General features: G+C 39.6%; 1 protein-coding gene across 4 annotated transcripts in view; it reads right to left on the bottom strand.

Annotated features, from left to right (window-relative positions):
* The window catches only part of PATJ (PATJ crumbs cell polarity complex component), a 148,993-nt gene that overhangs the window by 61,526 nt on the left and 65,084 nt on the right, over positions 1-22,383 (bottom strand). For all 4 annotated transcript variants that reach the window (XM_050306309.1, XM_050306306.1, XM_050306308.1 and 1 more), the window contains one exon: positions 20,898-21,015. In XM_050306309.1, the coding sequence (XP_050162266.1) occupies positions 20,898-21,015 (118 nt within the window). The remainder of the gene's footprint in view (positions 1-20,897; positions 21,016-22,383) is intronic.

Below are 22,383 nucleotides of genomic sequence, written 5' to 3'. Positions count from 1 at the left end.
CCACAATTAGACAAATAACTCGTTACAGCTGCAGCATATCAGAACAGGTGATGGGTAGAAAAGGGTTTTCTTATTGATTGCATTTTTGTGGATGAAGCAAAGAATCAGTGCTGGAGGGATGCTGTTGACTGATCACTGCGCTGCCACAATTCCTTCCACTGCTCGTTGTACACAGGGAACACATCTCACTTTCACTTGCCAGGAGCAAGGAACATGTCTAAAGCATATTTTTAACAACTCATAATCAGATGCACAGAAAAGAGCTGAAGAAGCAAGGAACACACACACTTAAATGCAGTACATATGAAGCTGCACACCTTCAGAGACTGTTTCAAAACTCATTTCTTGCTTGCCAGTAAAACTGCTTGAAATTCCCCAGCAGGAGCAGCCCTGTGACATTGCAAACACACATTGCTCCAGCCTCTGTCTGCAGACATAGTGCCTCTGAGGCTGCCAGTTAGTCTGTAATTCTGCAGTGTTTCCTCCTCAAAATGAGTTTTCTCATATGGGAAAATGTTAGCAATTCAGAAGTACACATTGATTCCTGTTCTGAACTGGGCTGAAACTAAAAGTAAGTTTAAGTCCTCTAAAAATTAGTAGTTAGGGCATATGCCTTAGACGAGACAGAGTCCCACTGAAGTTTCTGGCCTGCCTGCATTGGGCTAGGACTGGAAAGCTGGTGAGCTGATTCCCAGCTCACTGCTCCAGCTGTGCCATAATCCACCCCTGTGGGAACAAATCTTTGGGTAAAGAAAAATTTATCTGGGCAAAAAAGAGAAATCAACTCCAGGGGTCATCAAATTGCTTCTATTTATAATTAAGAGGCTGGGTTGTTACGGTTTGGTTTTTTTTAGGGTCTTCCCTGCTGCCTTATTTGTTTGAAAAAAATCTTACTCGCACAGAAGGAATCATGGCATCACAGAATCAGATGAGTTGGAAAAGACCTCTGAGACCTCGATCCAACACCACCGTGGTTACTAGACCATGGCACTAAGTGCCACATCCAGTCTCATCTTAAAAACCTCCAGGGACGGAGAATCCACCATTTTCTGGGGCAGCCCATTCCAATGCCTGATTACCTTCTTTGTAAAGAATTTCTTCCTAATATCCAACCTAAATCTCCCCTGGCAGAGCTTAAGACTGTGTGGACTAGGCCCTTCATTTCAAATTATCACATTCATTTCCAAAGCAACTATTTGAAACAGCTGAGGTGACTAAATGGTAAAATAGTGGAAGATCACGGAGAAACCACGAAGATGCTCCATGCTGAGCACTATTTCCAGCCTGGCAGGAGGGCACTGATTTCCAGCGCTCCTGGAAAAGAGACACGTTCGTGTGGACATGCTTCTGCACGTAGGGACAAGCACAGACACCCCTGCTTTTTAAATCAAGCCTCCCTCAGCACATGCTGCATCCTCCCTGGCCAACAGAAGGTTCTGGCTCTTCCCAATCCCACCTCCTGCAATTAAACCCTTGGAAGGGCTGTCCTCGCAGACTCACTCTGTAAATGATAACTCCGCTATTCCCAATGGTGTTGCTTCACTCATCCAATCTGCACACAAATATCCTTTGGGCATCCAGCTGACTTCCTACAACATTGTCATGGTAGTCTCAGTTTGCCTCTTAATAAGAACCTCATAAGATTATTTTAAACAAGTATTTATTGCTTAAAAACCATGCATCTAAGGCATCTTCTTTCTAATGCCTTTTTCAGCTGTTTTTTCTCCCCTCCAGCTGGTATCACTTTTCAGTTGCCTGCCTAGCGTTGGGGAACCAGTTAGCATCTGCTTTTGCAAAGAATTCCATTATCTGCCTTCATTACCAGATACTTTACACAAGGCAATTGTAATTCTGTTGTTGCTGCATTACACATGGGACACAGCAATTCCTGTTTTGGCACCACATTCGGTGACAATACGCCTATCACAACTTCTACAAACATATCTCACCAAGGATATTTAACTAGCTAATATTGCATCCAGGTTCTTTTAAAAATATTACACAGCTGTAACGTGAACTAAAAGCACAAGTAAACACTTTAGTGATCACTCCTGCAATAATATCTCCCAGTTATATTAGCAGACAATTACATTTCAAAGAGAAACCCTGGAAATGGAAGACAACTGCTCTCAAACAATATACTATTATGTTGCCGCATATGTTTCCCTGCCTCAGCCACTATTGCTATTATATTAAACAGAGAGATAAAAGAAATAAATGGGGACAATATGGTCAGGATATTGGAGTTTGCATGATCTAGTATTGCAACAAACACACAATTTATCTGCACAGCAAAACCAGACACCACTTCTCAGGAAGGCAAAAGGCTCTTTAAATTACAGAGAGATATAAAGCATTTGCAAAGGGCTGAGAAGCCTGTTTCCCAAACCTGCTGAAATATCCAGTTAAATGAGCTGAAAGGGAAGAGGTGTTGCTTTGGAAAATGGTGTCTCTGTGTGATGCAAATGAGAGTCCACCCCGAAAGGTAAAAGGATTGAAAAATCTCTGGATGACTCAGCTAGGTGATTTGGTTTAGTACCAAATGCTCAATATTAAAACTGCCAAGGCAAAATACAGAGAAAAGAAAGGGGGAAAAACACTACAGAGAGAGACAGAGCTGGTATTTGTATATAGAAGGTGATACTGAGGATTTTACATCCCTCTTGTGTCATGTCAGATAACTATTAGCAACATATGCTGGCTTTTGGAGACTTTACAATGATCTCATTTATCAGCCTGTGTTCGTTCTAATGTGTTTAGCTCCCATTTTTTATTACATAGCACATAACATGGTTACAGTCCTGGCCTTTTCCGAGATTTCCCTGCTCAGACAGCAGTGCTGCAGCATCACAACCACTGTTCTTCACTTAGTAATGACAGACATCAGAATGCAGGCAGCATCCACTACACAGAGCCAACCTTGCATATCAAGCAACTAATTCCCTTCCTGATTTCACTATAAACATTAAAAAAAAATAATGTAGGAAGTCCCTTGAAAGCTAACCCTGGAGCTGTGAGGGCAGCACGTCTAATTTACTGATTACAATTTACAAGAACCTAAATAAGCATATTGAAGGGACCATAATTGAACAAATGGGGTTTAGAATTCTCCCACTACTAATAATATAATAAGCTTATTGTTTTAATCTTCCCACTAGCCCTCTGTTCAGCTCCAAGGAGGCAGACAGTTCTTCAAACCTTATCTCAAAAGCAATGCACTGGTCTCTTTTCAAAGCTTTAAACTGAAAAATAGATAGAATTTCTGTAATGCTTTCTTAAATTCCACGAAATCATTCCAATTGTTCTCTTGGTGACCAGTAAGAATGAGAAAAATAGGGCAGCTGTATTAAAAACTAGCATATCTAAATGGAAGAGCCAGAGATCATGTTCTACCCAGTCCCCCTCCCTCAGGTGTTGAGAGGAGAAGACAGAGTCTGTCATATCCTTGTAAGTGCTCTTATCTCCAAATCTGGGGGCAGGGAGCATCCCTGCAGTGGGATGGGGCAGCTATGGATTCCCCTTCTAATCCAGAAACACAGCACCCCCTACAATCTCCCTTTGACAGCCACACCATTTCTTTGGCAACATTTTGCTTCGTGTACGCCACGCACTTACCAAAACTAAAGAGATCTGCAGAGGAAAATAAACCCTTGGTATACTTCAATTAATGCTCCCTTTTAAAAACCGAGCTCCATGGCTCCTTTCAAAAAATACTGTCAGCCAAATACTCTAACATTACTTTTAATTCCACGAGGGAAAGAGCAGGTGCCACACGGAAAACCTTCTCCAGATGAACAGCTGAGGTGTGGGCTTACACACCCTCACAAACACAACTCACCCAACCTCAAATGGAAAAATAAGCATGCATTAAATTCTTCCAAGACAATATCCTTACCCTAACTTGAAGACTCCCTCTTTTCTTCTTGTTTTGGGCTATTATTTGGCATCTCTGAGCGTCCTCTCTCTTCACTGCTCCCTCCAGCTCAGGCTCCCATTCCATTTTGCTACTCTCATGCCACGCAAACACTTGCAGCAGCTTCTCAGCTCACACAAGAAAACTTTGCTTCTCTTCCAATGCTCTCCTTAAATCCCACTTGTCCCTCACATCACTTTCTACAGCGGAAGGTAAAAATTTCTGGTGGTGCTTGTGCACTAATCCAGGAAGAAGGGTATAATGAGAGTCTCCACAATCTACTTCAAGTGCCATTTCAGTTTGTTCCTGTGAGCAGGTGGCATTTAGAAACAGTTATCATTAATTATTTCTTCCTATAATCAAGGAACCATCAAAGACAACAGCACAAAGTGGCTGAAAACCAGGGGAACTGCAGTCCATAAAATCAGGGAATATCTCAATGTTTCCACCTACCTCACACCAACATTTTGAACTAATGGACTTCTTGCCAAACATTTTTTCCATATTGAGGCCCATATTTCCTTATGCAGTTTCATTCTAAAGCTGCAGTTTTATTACACAACATTTGAGTCCCCTGATGAACACATATTGCATGTTTTTCTTTTTTAATTAGATGAGGTGGCTACGAAGAGTCTATTCATACCAATGTTTATCCTAGATCTTTTAAAAGAAGATTTAGTGAAAATGTGGTAAGTAGAGCATCCTGATGCTAATAATTTCTGATTATAAGGGAATCTGCCCTCCCCTTACACAATACTTCCACTCATTTGCCTTTCAAATGATGCATTAACCCCCATGGAAGCACTTGGGTTTCCTCAGAAGTGACCTCCTCTGGGTGCTGTGATCTTGCAATCAGTGTAGCTGAGCTCAGTGTCAGCTGATGATCCCACAGTCTTACAGGTTTTAGAGGAAAGGACTGACAAACTGGTTGTTTCCTCTAGATAGGAGACACACTGCTGGAGCATCAGACTGCCACTAGTTGATTAAATACAATCAAATAGCAACAAAGACATTTTTTCTTATGATAAAATCCTCTACAAGTATACAAATAGTTATGTGTAAAAATGTATCACATCATGATTATGTCTGGGCCCACAAAAGGCTCAACTGAAGGGATTTTGAAGCAATTACAACCTTAAAATGTGGGATAGGCTCAAAAGCTGCCGCAGACTCCATTTTTAAGAGAAAAATCCCATAAAAATACTCAACTGTAAATTATTGCAGTATATTTGTGGTACCATGCAGTTTAAGTCATTTAAGGCCAACACACTGCAGTCTCCAGAGCTTCCCAGCCTGTGTGGTGGTGATGGCACAGAGCAGCCTGGAGATAAGGTTCAGTTATCACAGTTATCCCCTGAGAGCACTCTTGCTCCTACTCTGCTGAGGTTTGCCTAACACAGCTCTCCGGGAAGCTTGGATGTGTGAACAGTATAAGAACACTAGAAAAAACTGCTTCCCATCTGCAAAATCCCAAGGAAATTTCAGCTATCACCTGGCATCAACATGCCCACCAAGCATCAGGGATCCATAAGGATGCACGACAGACACACACATCACATTCCCAGATGCTCTGACAGGTGATGTTTCAACAACCCCTTTTACAAGGCAGTTCTGGAAAATATCTCACAATTGGGATAGAAATTTCTTTTCTAACCTACTCTTTCTGGTAGAGTCACAGAAACACAGAATACCCTGAGCTGGGACGGACTCACAAGGATCATCAAAATCCAACTCCTGGTAGAACCAGGTTTTCTTGTTTGCTTCTGATCACATTGCTCTGCTGGGATCCATAATCCATTCCCTACATTTGGATTTGAAAGCTGCTTGTTCATTTTATGGAAGAGCAAGAGTGTCTGAATATGGGGAATTCAAATCCACTGCTTTTCTGCTTGGTCTCAACACAAACAGACGAATAGTGTGAACATTTAAATTCTTCCTCCCCTGACAGTAATATGGTATAACTTGATCTGAGTGTTTCATCTTTAAATAATGATGTTCCCACAAAGAAACTGGCACAGTCATTATCTTGGAATCTTTCTGCAGGGAGTCTAATTAAAGAGAACTGTGTCAGACTATTGTCAGAAACTGAGAGTTTGTTACCTAATGAAGACTTTTAGGGGCCAAGTGGTAAGTAACTGTAAGAGGCAGCACAGACAACACCTCTCAGAAATCGAGGTGATGAGACATTTCTTGCTTAGTGATTCATTCAACTCAATTTAAGAACCTGCAATGAACCTGAACCTCCTCCACCTAGAGGGGGACTAGAGAAAATGGGAAGACTTCTGGATTTAATAATAAGACACTCTGACCAGTAAACACAACCCGTATTGATGAAGCCAAAGATCAACAGAAAATTCTTAATGGAAGGTCTCCAGGAGAACTGCCACCAGTTGGATGTGTCCCCTGGGACTTTAGAGCTCAGGAAAATGCCTAGAGTTATGCTGGAAAATACACTGCAAGTCTTAACAGTGAGAAGCTCAATGAAACATTGATCAAGATCAGCTACTTCACTTATGATTTAATCCAGTAGTGATCTTAACTATAAATTTTAATCCTCTTTAATACTTTTAGATTTTAGTTATTTTGCTAAAGACTGATTGCAACTAGTTGGTTACTACAAAAATACATTTATTTGCACTAAATATTGTACTTTGCATGTTTCTTCTTTAGGCCAACTATGGAGATATACATATTATAAGTAGATATATAAGATATAGAAGTATTTAAGGAAATATAACACTGACGATACATCTGTCACCTGTCAGATATTGTGAACAACTTTCTTTCTATACTATATATTTTCCCTAACAACATACATTGTTTGTATTTGGTCAGAAATGAGAATGTAATTAAAACATATGCAACAGCTTTGTAATAAAAATATTGCACACAAACATGCCAATTATGATTAATACAAGAAAAATGTTTTTTATTGAAACGTTTTCCTTTAAAACTGGAATATTTAACAGAAGCATTGTTTTTCTCAGGGTAGGTAATGGAGGTTCTGTGGTGATCAAACCCATTTTAAGGGGCCTAATTTCCACTTTGTCAAGGGTTTCCTTTTGTCTGTCTTTGGGCCTTCACACACACCTCATTAATGATGAACGCTGTGCAGTGACCTTGGAGGAGGTTCTGCCATCACACCATGGCCACAAACACTTCCAGAATTTTCCAAGTGACAACTCTCAACTTCACACTCTGAGTTTTTATTCACAGACCAGCAAAGAAAAATATCCTTTTTCAGCTCCTAACAAGTTGTTCAAGTTTGATGAGCTATTTTCATTCCCACTGAATGAGCTGTAGAGAGAATAGGGCTTTGTTTCAGGCTGCTGAGGAAAAAGTCAAAAGCTGGGTTTTTACTACAGCCAGTGCTGGGTCCAGATTTCTTTCAATTCTCTGGGTGCACACATACTTAAAATGAAAAAAACTATTCAGGAAAATTATGCTAATAGGTTAGAGTATGCTCAGAACTTTATGTAGATTGCCTTTTAAAACTTAAAATGCATGTTAAAAGCAGAAAGTGTTTGATTTAAATGAACTGCAAATCCAATTTAAATTTAAAAGCAGCTTAATATTAAAAAGGATGCATATCCAGATTTTAAAGGGCATAAGGTGACAGTGAGTTCACTTACAGAATTATGAGACCTAACCAGCCTCATAAAGTCTTTAATACTGTTTATCTCCTAATTTTTTATAAATTTAGACAGCTATCAATATTTTGTTAGGTATATATCTGGTTTGTCTTCCATCAAACTGATTACAGCTCCTCAAACACTTACACACTATCTGATGACTGTTGAATTTGGAGCTATCAAATTGTACTTGAGTCATCAGGTTTTGTTTGTTTAAGTATAAACCTGAGTTCCCTGAAGTCATGGTTTGCCTTTGATGGCTGAGGTGAAATGAAAAATGAGAGTGAAAAACAACTGGCACCTGGTAAAATAAGAATGAAAGATGACAGCACCTGGCACTGCTGCAAATTTCTGTGCCTCAGAACAAAACAAATACACACCTCCAATTACACTTTGAAGACTCCTGTGCTAATAAAAACCTAATAATAACTGTTCTGATATATTTTCCTATATCTTCAGCTATGATGTGTATATTCCATTTATGGTGCCTGATGTGTTAATCACACTATTAAATGTAGAACAGGCACCAGTTAACGATACAGCCACCGTGGGCAACTGTTGGCTTTAAGGCCAAGAGAGATCTACAGCTAATAAGACAGAAACCTACTCCTACATCTCCAAATGAGGTTTCTGATACCTAACTTGGCTCTCCCATGATTAAGGTTTAGCCCATGAGAAGTACCATGAGAAGTGAAGCTGAAGGACAGGGTCTGGTGCCCAACTCCTGCAGGTCACCAAAACCCCAGAAAACCATTCCTCCTCTATGGTGGAGCTGCTTCCATCAGAATATATGAGAGGATGACAACGTGAACACTTCGCATGTGGCTAAACAACTAAAATACAAATTTCCAGGCTGAAAACACACTGTGTGATTGATGCTGTTATTGCAAAAGAGAAGGGCAACCAAATAAAGAATTAAATGTCTCTTCTTAAAATGAGAAAGCAAGAGTTTTAGGAAGAATTTTAAACTGTCCTATGCAGTGCTAATACAAACACAGACTTTTTTTCTAGCACAGAAAATATCAGACAGCAACTCCTGCATTTACACAGCTAGCTGCCATTTTCCTTTTCCATCAGCTGAGGTGGGGGGACCTGGACAGATGAATGGATAACAATTCCTTCCCACACAAAATCTCCTGGGTTTTATCACTGAAATCATAAACCAATTGCATACTCAGCCTAAATAAGCCACACATCTTATTTAATCAGCTGCCTTGAGAGTCTACTGAAGGAGTTAATCAGGTTTGTGCTGCACTTATGACATCATAACACTTGACAGATTTGATTAAATAAAACAATATTTTGTATTAGAAGTTCTATTCCTATTATTTTTAATCTCTGCAAAGGACAGAGCCTGGCAGACCTGCTTTTTCTTCTACAAAGAAGATTCACAAAATAAAAGTACCAGGGTCAGACACCTTTCCTTCAAATAAGAGGTGCTAAGCAAGGCATTCATTTCTCTGCAGAAGAAAAATTATATCATAAACAAGTGAACAAAGTATTTGAACAGACTTTTTTTTTTTAGTACAAAATATGTTATTAGGCAACAAATAGCTTCTCTTTAATGTACTTAATGAAATAAAGATATTAATGCATTAAGCTTTGAGCATTTTTTTAAATGAACTCAATTATAATCAGGAAATTGATGATGTATGTGAACAGAGACTTGCAATATGTCAAGCACACTCTTTTCCCTTCTGGCAAAAGAAATCCATCTCCAAGGATTTACCCAAGAGGAAGAGCTAAATGGATAACCTTCACTATATTAAATAGACTCACTTTTTCCACTCTGACTGGAGGAGCAAATCAACTAAGAGAAAGTTAAAAAATAAAGACTTGATGGAAAAATAAGAGTGGGGTATGGTAATTTTTCTGTAATTCTTCTGAGTTGATATTCAATAGATTTCTTTTTTCTCTTAAAGAATTCAGCCTTCAAATGGGATGATTCAGGTGCATCTATGACTTACTTTCAGGAATAAACACTGTCTTTTGGGTAAGTTGGAACTCCATGGACGCTGCTTTTAATTCTATATTATTTTTAAATTTGCATGGCCATCTAACCTCTGGAAACTGTGGTGTGGTGCTCCAGAAGGCTCAAGATGCTTTGTGTCTCTTACGACAGATGGCCAAGCAAGACACTCAACAGATGGCAACTAACCAGAAGAGATGCCAGGTCTTCCCAACTGCAGTCCTGGGGTTATGCTCCGGTGTTTATTAATTATATTTTAATCTCTTAATATAAATTAAGTTTAGTTCTAATACAGTAAATAATTTTATTCTGTTTTTCTATAGGAATAAAGCATATGCAACCATCCCCTGTGCAACCCAAGCTGCTGCCCCCAAACCTTTGAGCGTGCTGGCCAATTGGAAGCAAATCTGATGGTGGACCAGGGGTCTCAAAGGAACTATAAAAGGTTCATGAAAATAGGCAGGAGAGAAACCTGATAAATGCCCTGACTGGGGGAAAGGCTTCAGTGTGAGATCACACTTTATTAAAGCGTCAAAGAATTCACATGAGAGAAAGGCCCCAGAACCGCTCCAGCCACAGGAAAAGCTTAAATCGGAGCTCACACCTTCCTCAACACCAAAGTCAGGCAAATGGGAGACACAAATCTGTAGGAATCCAACTTCATTAGCTGCAGCACTCACAGAACTACTCATTAAAATCTTCACAAGTCTGCACTCAAGCCCTGGCGGGAGGTACCCAACCGGTTCCTCTGTCCTCCCTCAGAACGGCTCTTCTGAGGCCAGAAATCAGCCAAAAAGGCAGAGGAGTTGTTCTGCCAACACACAGCTGTCAAGGGACAGGCAGGAGGGGCTGGAGCAGATGTACCAACTGGCTGCTATACAGCCCCATCCAGGGATGCCGGAAGGGTTATCCCGTTGGATTGCTCCGATGCCAAGAGTCATCCACCAGCAGCTGCTGCTGGTGCTGCTCACTCTGCCCTTCCGAGCACTGTCCCTGACACATGTCACTGTGCCAGTCCTGCCTCTTTACATCACCACAACATGCCTCCTGCACACACAAAAGAATGACCGCAGCATTCTGCCTCTGAAAAGCTTTGCTGAACCCCCCATCCCTCACAGAATCCCTTTCCACCTCTTTCTTGGCCCTCGCTCATTAGCTGCCCGTGCTCATCCTCACATACAGCTCTGCTTGCTCCCTCATTCATCACATCCCTGTCTCATCTCATTTTTTCCCCTTCCACTCCTCTCCAGTCCTTCAGTGATACCTCAGTATGTACCACACTGGCAGGCTGGTCACTCAGTGGCTTTCTGCCCTTGAAAAACAGTATTTAAAGAATCACATCTTTTATACAAACAATATTTTAGAAATCACATCATCTATAATTCTAACAAGCCAATCTTGGACTGAACTCTTGCTGTTAAATTACTGCATTGTCTATTTAAATCCATTAATGATGCACAACAAAGCGATACTGTATTAATCCTTAAATAACCTGTTAGAACCCTTAGAAGAATAACAGGTGACAAAATGGAGGAAATTACACCCAAACCTTATGGGTTTAAAAGAAGATTTTTTTGCCAAACACTTGGAAAAAATAATAGTTTCTGGTTCAGAAGACAGTTTGCATTAAGGTTTACAATTCAGTGCAGAAAAATGTCCAGATTTGAAGGTCCAAGTTGCAGGTAAGCCTGGCACAGGGGGCAGGAGGGTTCAGCACCCAAGGAATCTCATCCCCTTCTTCCATAGGCATCCACCTGTTCTGCTGTGGTTGAGTGGCCCCAGTGACTACGTTACAGAACAGTCACAACTCTGCCAGACAAATGTAAGGACCATTTCACACTGTAGTAGTATAGGATACACTTTGCTGTTGTTTCAAGGTACAGCAAATGCTGTTGTTTGCTGTTTACTCTCAGAGCACCTGGAGGGATGGAAACCCAGTAGCACAATATTTTTAAAAACCATTTGGAAGGTGCAACACCTCTCTGCTCTCACAAGCACTGCATTAAGAGCCATAACTGTATATGCACACAGAAGCAAATTCCTTGTGCCTTTGTACCCTCTGGCATTTCCATCCAAATTCCTCCCAATTTAGGGATGTGCTTCAGCTCTTAAGTAACAGCACACTGCAAATATGGGAACTTATGTAAAATATCTCATAATATTCCCAGGACCACCACACCATAGAAACGATGACTCTCACTACAGAGTGAGAAGTCTGTACCCCTGTAGAGGTACAGACACTGCAGGATACTAGGAAAGTTTAACATTTACAGGTTAAAAAATGCTACTTAAGCCTACAATTCGGAAATGGCACAAAAAACATATCAATATTTATAAACCTGTAATAGCTAATGCACTTGGTTTTCAGTTAAGAGCTACAAAAACCCCTCTGAAACGACCTGAAATATTGAAAAAAAAAAACAAACCCAAACCAAAAATCTCAACTGCTTAAAGCACTTGGTATCTACAGAACAATCACAAAATGGTATGACAACGTTTACCACTTCTGATTTAGAGCAATGTACATAATTCCCCCCTAGCTCTGTCCCCTGGTAGTAGTACACTCACCACCTGAGCAGGAATTCCCAAATTTGGCTTGCTCAGCTACTGCTGTTGGATGGCAGTGGCTCCTGGCTCAGCGCTAGCCTGGCTGCACTGAGACATGAGGAAGAGTGGGGCCCTCCTCCATGCTTAAGCTTTGTCCTTCCTGCAGACCATGATCCCAAACAGTCCTCTCAACTGTCCTGCTCCCTGTTGTATGCTCTAACTCATGAAACCCATTACTCCATTTTGTTCCCCTTCTCCCTTTTGTTCTCAAAACAACCTCAGAATATGATGCCAAAATCAACTCTGCTCTTGGATCTGGAATTCCAGAATGGTTGGATTGAACAGGACTTTAAAGCTCATCTCATTCCAAACCCCTTCCACTAAACCAGGTTGCTCCAAGCCCTGTCCAACCTGGCCTTGAACACTTCCAGGGATGAGGAGTCCACAACCTCTCTGGACAACCTCAGTGCCGTAACATTTCCTCTAATAACTTTTTGAAGACTTAGCGGAGACAGAGAAGCACAAGCCACAATCTCCAAGCACTGATGAAGCAAACAGACATACATGTCATTATCCTGATTATAAAAGGCTCATTATTACTTCTGGGATAACAGAAAGAACCACCTGCCCTTTAGCCAGTTGTCACATTTCTGCTTACATCAATGTGGCAAAGTACTTTGAATTTGCTGATAAAATAGAGATGTTCATCTGATGCAGATAGCTGTTTTTTACACATAAATATATATGCATATCTGTATATAAATTTCCTTCTTAATGTCATCAGCTTTCGAGTAGTTTTCAATACACACATGGCCACTACAAGGCATAAAGCAAATTTTTACCAGCCTGTCACAGCACCTACAGATAAATAGTCTGAATTGCTCTTTGAAAGCCACCTATCATGATAAAGAGCAATTACACACCTGCTCAAATTGATGACTGGCCCCTAAGCCACTACAGTGAATAAGGGAGAATCAAGTCTTCAGACTGAGCAGCAAAAGATAACTTCAACTTCCTCAAACACTTCAAGAAGTGATTCTGGACAGCTGCCTCAATTGCTGCAATACTGTAGAAAACTAGGTAATATCTGTAAAGAATAAAATTATTGTCATTTAACATTTTTATATTTCCCTTCTGTAGAGCCTTACTTCCACTACATACTGGGATCAGCTTCTGCTTAAACCAAGCAGACCATTTTGGAACAGAGCTATTATGCAAATAATCTGCTCTGTATGCTAACTAGAAGCAATGCTGTGCTAGTCTGGGCAAGACATGAGGTACTGTAGAGTTTTCTTTTCAATTCTTTTTCTCTGTGCAGTGGAGCAACATCATTTATGATGGTAATGATGAAAGATATCTTCCTATCTGAAAATCAGATTATTAGTCAGGAATATAAACACATAACCACCTTTTACGAGCTGGTGTTTTATTTATTCATTTCAGTATTTACATCCTTTTAACATATTTTTAGTTGCAAGTCACTGCAGTGATATTAAGTGTACTTCAATATAAAGATCTACTCGTATTATCCTCTTAACAAGTTTGTACCTGTATATACAGATTTATACCACAGGCATTATCTTCTATCTGCAAGTTACATGAAATTACTTATCTGCAACACCTGAGTAAGATCAAAGATCCCAAACAACATCAGCCACCTGCACTGTGCCTCAGACAATAATAATGTAATAACCTTATAACATCAAATCAGTGTATTTCATGCCGAGCATTTCTGTGCTATTCTCTGGATACCTGGCTTGTGCTGGAAGAAGAGATCATACCTAAGAACAAATGCAATCTAAGGCAATATTTAAAGATTAGATTATCTTTCATTGCAAATAGCTCATTTGTTTACTATCACAATGCTTTATTCTTGCTTTGCCTCCTTCTACCACGAAAATGCTGAATATTCAGTTTAGATTCCCAGCAGCTTTTTATTTTAGTCTAAAAACATTTACCTAACACATTCTTAACAAGCAAAGTGAAGAAAATTCAGCCATCTGTCTCTGCATTACAATAACAGTTATGGAAGAGTAGATTATTCTATATAGCAGGAAATTTAATGCTGGGAATTCTTATACTTTAAGCACTGCGTGCTCACGTCAGTTTTGTATATAAGAATGTTCAGCATTAACATACACAGAAACAATGATTTAAAAGCAAACACAAGACAAAATATTTTAAAGACATTAAATGCATTCAATATTCCAATCATGCTATATGTCTACGCTTCAAACTGAGGGGGGAAAAAAAAAAACCAGATCTCTACTGTTATTTTCTTTCTCCAGCACTTCACTAGTTCTAAATTATCACTAAAAATACTTAAAAATGACTTGCTGGGAACAAACACAAAATAGAGATACATGCGAATCCTTACCTGGGAAACCCCCTTGTACCATTGCTGTACCAGCATGTGCTTCAGGATATCTGCATTCCTGACAAACATTCAATGCTGTAAGCAGCTCAAATCCTCATCACACACAGACTCAGGGCTTGTCTTTCTTCTGACGACCTTGGGCCTATTTTCCTGAGATTTTTCTCTCCTTAAGGGCAAACCGTTTGTCTGTTTCTATTATGAGATGCCATCAATTATATTAATTTCAGGCTGCCCACGAGCTCACAGTTACATCTGCCAGCGGATGGGAGCTGCCTATGGAAGTATGCAGGGAGCAGCAGATCCCTGGTTTCCCACATCTGACCCACGGATGCTCTCAGCTGCTGCTTGTGCTCTGGCTCACTCTGCCAGCATCCGAATGACATCTCCATCCCCAAACACGAGTCACCTCCGATGTGTGTTTATATCCCTGGGAACTGCAGGTACCTTCCTGCTTAACGACCCACTGCATAGCAAAGGAGCAGTTAATAATGTTATTTATCCGAGCATCCTTTTCGTGCAAGCTGCAGGGGTTAAAAATTAATTTCTCTTAGTCAAATGGCTTCATTAAATCCGTTATTTCCCAGTGCTGCAAATCGTGCAGTTTCCCCACACTGATATGTGTTCATGGCATAGGGTTTGCTTGTTTTGTTTTTGTTTAATGTCAGAAAACAAAACCAATCTGTCATTATAAGCATAAAAAGGCTCAAACTTCATCATAAGTTGTATTTTGCTAAAACCCTAAACAAGCAGTATTAGTTTCACTGCAATGAATGCTGAACTGAAACACTGAAAAGACTCAAAATCCTTCATTTAGTAATTAAAAAAAGATAAAATCTCTCTCTAAATTTATAAACACAGTTATTTTGGGAAGTCCTTACTAATTCTCTCTTCCAAATGTTACATTTAAAACAACTCAAACTACTCAGTTATTTCGTTAATACCATTAATTTGTTCATTTTTAAAGTTCATTGTCCTTCCTTTAGAATATGTCTCACAGCACACACACAGCCATCTGTTCAGTGCATTATGTCAAGCACACAGTAAAAACCACAAGAAGTCCCAGCTGCAATTTTACTATTACTTCATCAAAAATGTAATTTCCTCTTGCAATACTTCATCAGATGATAACTGTGCATGTGATTCACAAATAGAGTAAAGAAAGCAGCCCAATAACAAAACCCCAAACTAACCCACAACCTCAAACTACAATGACACCAACTCCCTCATCCATCCTCATGTGGCACAGCAGTTTGTGGGTCTGCCCAGCATGTTATGGGTATGATTTTTAGGGCTGGTTAAAAACCTACGTATTCAAGCTAATTACGGGTCAGAACAAGAATAGGAAAAGAAGATTAGCAGTACAGAGTCACATTAAATAGAGATTAACACAGAGCTGAAAAATGAAAGTGTTGGCTCTATTTGTCTAATCCCGGCTCTTACGTGGTCTTTGGAAATCCGCCCTATTAGATACACTTGTTACTATATTTAAGAAAATTAAATACTACAATTACTACTTTTTCAATATTTTATTTTCATAAAGCTTGAAGCCTTTTCTTCCAAGCTACATCCTCCTCTTTGAACATCATCTCTATTTGCTGTTGATTGCAGTGACATCTATTGGAGAGGCAGTGTTTGGCTACATGAGCTGCCTCAACTGAAGATCAATGTTTTCTGGTAACCACCCCCCACCCCAAATCAAAGCAAAATTTAGGGTTGCTCTTCCTTTGTTTTAGAACAGCTGTGCATAAAACAGAATCCAGACAGCCAGATACCCAAGAATTATATTATGAGTGGGTTTGTTTTTATTCAGTAATTTGTTAATAATTCTGGTGCTTTCCCAAAGTGCTGATGATCATGTATGTTCACATCCTCACTCACAGCAGTGCAGAGATACTTCCTGAGATCCTGTTTCTGTACACCCCATATACTTCACTATACCTTCCTCAAGGGGCACCTTCCACTATCCCAGGTGGCTCCAAGCCCCATCCAATCTGGCCTTGGACACTTCCTGGGATGGGGCAGCCACAGCTTCTCTGGGCAACCTGTGCCAGGGCCTCACCACCCTCACAGGAACAAATGAAGAGTCAAATACTAGAGAAGTTTTAAAATCTCTTGCTTTGGTAGAGAAACGACCAACCTCAAAAAGCATTTTAGTAGGATAAATCATTATGCTTTCTTAGAGCTTCATTGATTTCTACATTATCTAGAGACAAAATAAAAGGAAGGGGGCATTATTATCCCCTTATTAGATATAGTTTAATACCCTTGCAGTCAGGAAGTCTGAGCACAGCAGTAGCTTAGTCCATTATCTAAGTACCTTCCACAAATTTTTTATTATTATCTATTTTTATGATTTTCAACTTATTTGAAACCAACCAGATCAATCTCAGTCAACTAACCGGCAAAAGATTTTACTTTACTAAAAATGTAACAGCAATTGAAACTAAGGATTTCAAGTTCTTTCAACAGTTGTTTTTTTAGTTTTCTTAGAATGGCTTTTAAGGCCTTTCCTATTTAATTTATGATTGCTTCAACTCAGTTACAAAAGTATATCTAAACTGTACAGTTATGAATTCCCCCAAGGAAAACCTTATGAAACATTCCATTACAAACTACTCTGCCCATCCATTTCCTCTGCTTCTTTTTACTACCAACCCCTCATTATAGCAATAGGCCACAACGGGGTGCACATTAGTCCATTAGCAGATTCTTAGTGCACACCTCCAGCCATCCCCCACTCCAGGAAAACACACCAATGCCTATTGATGCAGTTACAGCACAGCTGCTCCAAGTACAAACAGCTCCTTTGTATGTTCTCCCCTTCTTTTACTTGTTTTGATTTAAAAAAAAAAATCCTATTCAAAACCTTATGGTTTTAAGGTTTGGGAAATCTAAAAAAACCTCTTTCTCCAAAATAACCTCTGCCATGGACAAGTGTGGGAAGGAATAACTCCAAACCTATGTTGTAACTGTAATCTTTTCAGGTCTGGAAGATGGATTTTGAAGGCTCCTTTTGCAGCAGGATGCACACAGTGCAAGTTGCACAAAAACTATTTTGAAGCATTAACTGAAAGCCCTGAAACAGTAAAGTCAAAGCAAAGAGAAAGCAAAAGCTGCGTCATACAGTGTTAGAGCTGGGTACTGATAAAGATTTAACAGCATCACTAGAAGAACTAAACCAAGAGGAAACAGTATTTTCAACTTGCCTTCAAAGTCTAGGAAAAACAATCTAAGAACTTAAGAAATAATATTGGAAGTACTGGTGGTATGAAACAGAAATATAAAGGAGAAGCAGATCTGAAACTTAAGGGTCTTGGGTGCAAGAAGTCACATTTGAAAAAAATAAACAACAAAACAGCTGGAACTTTAAACTTCTCAAACTACAGAAACATGGAGGCCATGTCTGGAGTTTCTCTAGACCAAGAGGTACCTCATAGTTCTATTCCCAACAAGGATTCACCGTTTTTGGATGAAAAACAACCCTTGAAAAGAAAAGGGAAAACATCTACAAGAAATTACTGTTTGTTCCAACAAGTCAGCAATGAAAGCTACAGTTTCAGTAGTGGAAAAGCAGGAATAAAAGGGAGCATTGCCAAAAGGCAAGTGGATTTAGCTCCCACAGGGGAGATTAAATCAATACCAAAAGGGTTTTCAGCCACTTTAAGGAGAAAACAGACAAAACACAGAGACTGTGAGGCAGTATGGATGGGATAGAAAGGAAAGAAAAAATTTCTAAGCATGGCAGGAAGACTAACAATGCTCTGCTTTCATTTTCAGTCTAGGGAATGATGAAGGACGTGGAGACAAAAGATGAGAGGATGGGTTCAAAGAAGTGACAAACAAGGAGAAAAAATGTCAAGTGGAGCAAGTAAAGTATTTCTGGAGTATGAAAGAAATTGATGAGCAGGTTTGTGACACAGCAGCTGTATTAATAAGAATGCTAAAAAAGAAAATAAAATCCATCAGGAGCACAACCAGAGGACAGATTTAAGAGCTGTCCCACCTCAAAACGCCCTCCAAGGCCTTCCATGCTATGAAATAGATGGAGAACTATAGGAAGCAAATGAAAGAATGAGAGGTTATGATGTGAATTTACCTAGGCTGACACCACCCCTTCCTTTTAAGATACCTTATCTTCTAAATAAGGAAGACAACAAATCTACCTCACCTGTTCACTTATTACTGAAGTTACAAAACCAGCAGAATTAGTAGGATAAGTGGGTAAGGAAGAGATCCATATGAACATGCAAATGGACAGTGTTAAAAAGACAAGTGCTGGCCTGGGTTGAGATTTCTGGAAAAGGTGCTCAAGAATCAGGACAGAAGTTATGAACATCAAGCAGTTCACAAAAACAATATTGTATTGGAATTTACAGAGAAAACTTTGTTTTTCAAGTGATCACAGAATAGGGACTCTGTAAAAGCCCATTCCACAGCTGCTGAGATGCTTAATGTCATTAAGTACAGTTGGATCATTTCTAACTTGCTTTTTACTTCAAGGGTTGAGGCACAAACTTTGTTTAAGCTTCCTTAGCCTGTTTTTTTATTTGAAAGAAAAAGAACGAGGTGGGGGAAGAATAAAATGGAAAATGCACATCTTGGTTTTCCAAGATTCATGGAAAAGATGGCTATTGCAAAACACTTGCAGTCAGTAAAAAGGGGAGAGAAAAGGAGATTCCTCTGAACAGATCTGTGTGGTGCTGCCAAGTCTGGTAGGATTGATGAATTTAATATCAGAAGTAGCTTTACCTTTTGCGCTTTCAGACTCAGCCGGTAATATCGTTAGGGATGGCAGAACAGCTAAAAAATGACCAAGCCCATGAATAAGGAATTATTTCTGAGCAAAATCTTAACTGAGGTTTAGCAAGCTCTTGGATTGAGGCATATCCTAATTAGATAACTCAGGTGTCAGCCTGCTTATCACATATATCCTTTAACTGGGAATTATAACTTTAATAATGAGCTGAAATGAGTTTGCTATTATTGGAGTTTAACTGAGTCTGTTTGAAAGCTCAAGATAAATTCAATCCAACATCCCCAGAGTCTGCAGTCAACTATTCCTCCCTCACTACCACTCCCCACAGAAACACTGGAAAACCTTCCTGAGGTAACTATGTGGAATACTTCAAACCAGTGGGATGACAAACTCAGTAAGGGGGAATTCTGGAAGGAGCTCAGTTCAAGAGCTCACAGCTTTCCCTCAAAGTAACATAGGCAGACCCAAACACACTCCTCCTCTGCACCCATTACTGTTTCCATGAGAACAATCCTTCTTGTCTCCACCAAAGCAGCCCTAAAAGCGACAAACCAACCAAACTCATTAATTATCTCAGCTTCAATGGCACACCACTGCCAAGGAAATCAGCAAGAGCAGCTGGAAGAGCTTTCCCACCAGCAGGCCCCAAGTTAGGGGCTTCCACTCTGAATGGGAGCCACAGGTGGTTCAAGGTCAAAAGCTACAAAGGCAACCCTCTGCTTTGGCTGACCCATAACCAGGGCAAACAAAAACCTCTCCAAGACAAAAGATGATGAGAAAAAACCACTGTAGCAAAAAAATACAAACCAAACCCCATCAAAAGCCCACAGAGAATCACAGAGTGTACGGGATTGGAAGAGCCCTTAAAGATCACATAGTCCCAAGCTGCTCAAGGCCTTATCCCACCTTTAGGTTCATTTGATACAAAAGAGCATAAAAATAAAAAACAGAAGGTAACTTATTTTAGAAGGTAATTTAGGGCTCCTAACTGCAATTCTAGTATTTTTAAATATTCTAGTGGAAAATAAGCTTTGGATAATAATATTCCATTTTACCAAAGCAGTATGCTGGAATCTAAGTCATGCTGCCAGAAGCTCTCAAGTTCCACTGCATTCTACTCTTTAGGTCCCTACTCTTTCACAGAGTGCATGTTGTCGTAATTCACTGCAAATCCTGAAATGGGAGAACTGCAAAACCTTTCCCATAAAAGGTGCTACAAAAAAAAAAAAAAAAAAAAAAAAGGGCGTTCCTTTTTTCAGTAAAGTACAAAAAATAAATCAGCAGATTTTTTTTTTTTTAATGGGAAATCATCTTGCTTGAACAGCATTGTCTGGAATCACCTGCAGGATTTCTGGACAAGGACTATGCACCAGTGGTTCTCAGCCTATCACTACTCAACTAACACTGCAATTACAATAGTAAAACATAACATCTGCCTTGCCCAAGCAAGTCTAGAGGACTTGGCTTAGACATTTTTAGACTGAAAATAAACAGAGCCCTTCCTGTATCTTTTCAGAAGAGCTGAGCTATAGGAGGCTGGCTGGGAAGAGATGATCTAAGTCATGTATCAGGTGGGGGACTGGACGCTACAGCCACACTGAGCACTACTGCCCATAACACAACAATAAATGGCAGACAGGTTTTATCATAGTCTGATTGAGTTCCATAAGCATAATCTGACGTAATGATTGTGCACTACTCACTCTCTGCACAAGCATCCTCATCCTCCTCTTCATCCACGGCAGCTTCCTCTGCGTGCAGCCTTTCAAGGGCTCTGTAAGGAGGTGGCAGTTTCATAGGAGGTGGAGCCCCATATTTTCTCTGATGGATTCAAAGACAAACAGTTACATGTTTTGTAACCTCCCTGCACACGAAAAAAATCCTATTGTCTATTGTCACTGTACGTGCACAGACACAGCACTTAATTACAATGCTAAATTCTGCAGCAAAGGCTTTTCGTGCAAGAAAGCAGAACAAGAAGTGACACTGAACATTAAAAAAAGAAAATAAAACACAGTTGGGCATGCACATTTACTTGTTGACAAAATACTTCTGTATTGTCATAAACATGAAAGTGTGGACATTATTCAAGGGTTAAAAATAAACATTAAATTACACCCTGTTTCTTGTTACAGACTCAATAACAAAATTCTCTGGTGCTGATAAATGTCAAACTTTCACATACAAAATAAGAACTCAAACCTCTTAGTCCATATATGAATATTTAAACATCACAGTTCATCCCTATTTTGGCTTAAATTTAATAAAGGTTTTGAATTATATCTCACAATAAAATTCTATTACCTCACATAAATACAGGCAGCTCCTATAATGATGCATATAGCGGTGCATGGCAGGAATACAGAGCAGGCTCTGACTCTAATGAAGGCACTTTTCGGCCGAGCAACTGGTTTTATAGCTCCCAGGAACTGGATCCTGCCTTAGTTTGCAATGTGATTTCACTAAATGACGCTGAGCTGCATCCCTTGCAACCTTACTAATAGCAGGATGCACTTTAGAAAGGGAACACCGTGGACAAGATGCCATTAGAGCACCCACAAAGCCCGTAATTAATTTCTTCTACAGCTGGGAAATATGACACAACACCCAAACAGCAAACCCAGAATAATGTTTTCTCACCGTGTGCAACAAAAGCTGAACCTGTGTATGGAGTTTTAAAATCTTGAGCTTAAATTTGTACAAAGTAGTGTAACTAGGAAGCTGCACTGCAAGCTATATGGAAAATCTGGTGAGGTAAGATAACTACCATCTCATCCTTTTAAAAAACATAATGGGAAAGTGCTGCAACACTTTTTTCTGCTGAAACAAAAAAGCAATAATATTTACAATTAATGCAATCCACTTGGAAATACAACAGCTGTTTTCCAAAAGTATACAATACACCAGACATGCCTCCCACTTTTTTCTTGAAGCCAGCACAGATAGAACTGTGCAAAATCCAGAAGATCCAGGAAGCATGAAAAGGTTCACGTTCTACTTTACTGAGCAGAAAAAAAATGGAAAACCTGCAGCCTTCCTTTCAGCTGCCTATGACAAATAAGTCACTTTATTATCACTATAATTTAGTAATAACTTATAGTCTAAATGTTGACCCTTTGGCTTTTTAAGACCTTAAACATTTGTTAGAAAGTATGTTTGAAATTACTTGAGACACTTAAGCTTATCCAT

This window comes from Myiozetetes cayanensis, unplaced genomic scaffold (genome assembly GCF_022539395.1).
Source record: "Myiozetetes cayanensis isolate MyiCay16 unplaced genomic scaffold, myiCay2020 scf12, whole genome shotgun sequence".
NCBI lineage: Eukaryota > Metazoa > Chordata > Aves > Passeriformes > Tyrannidae > Myiozetetes > Myiozetetes cayanensis.
The sequence above is the reverse complement of the archived record's forward strand: the minus strand, read 5'-3'. Positions and strand labels throughout refer to the sequence as shown.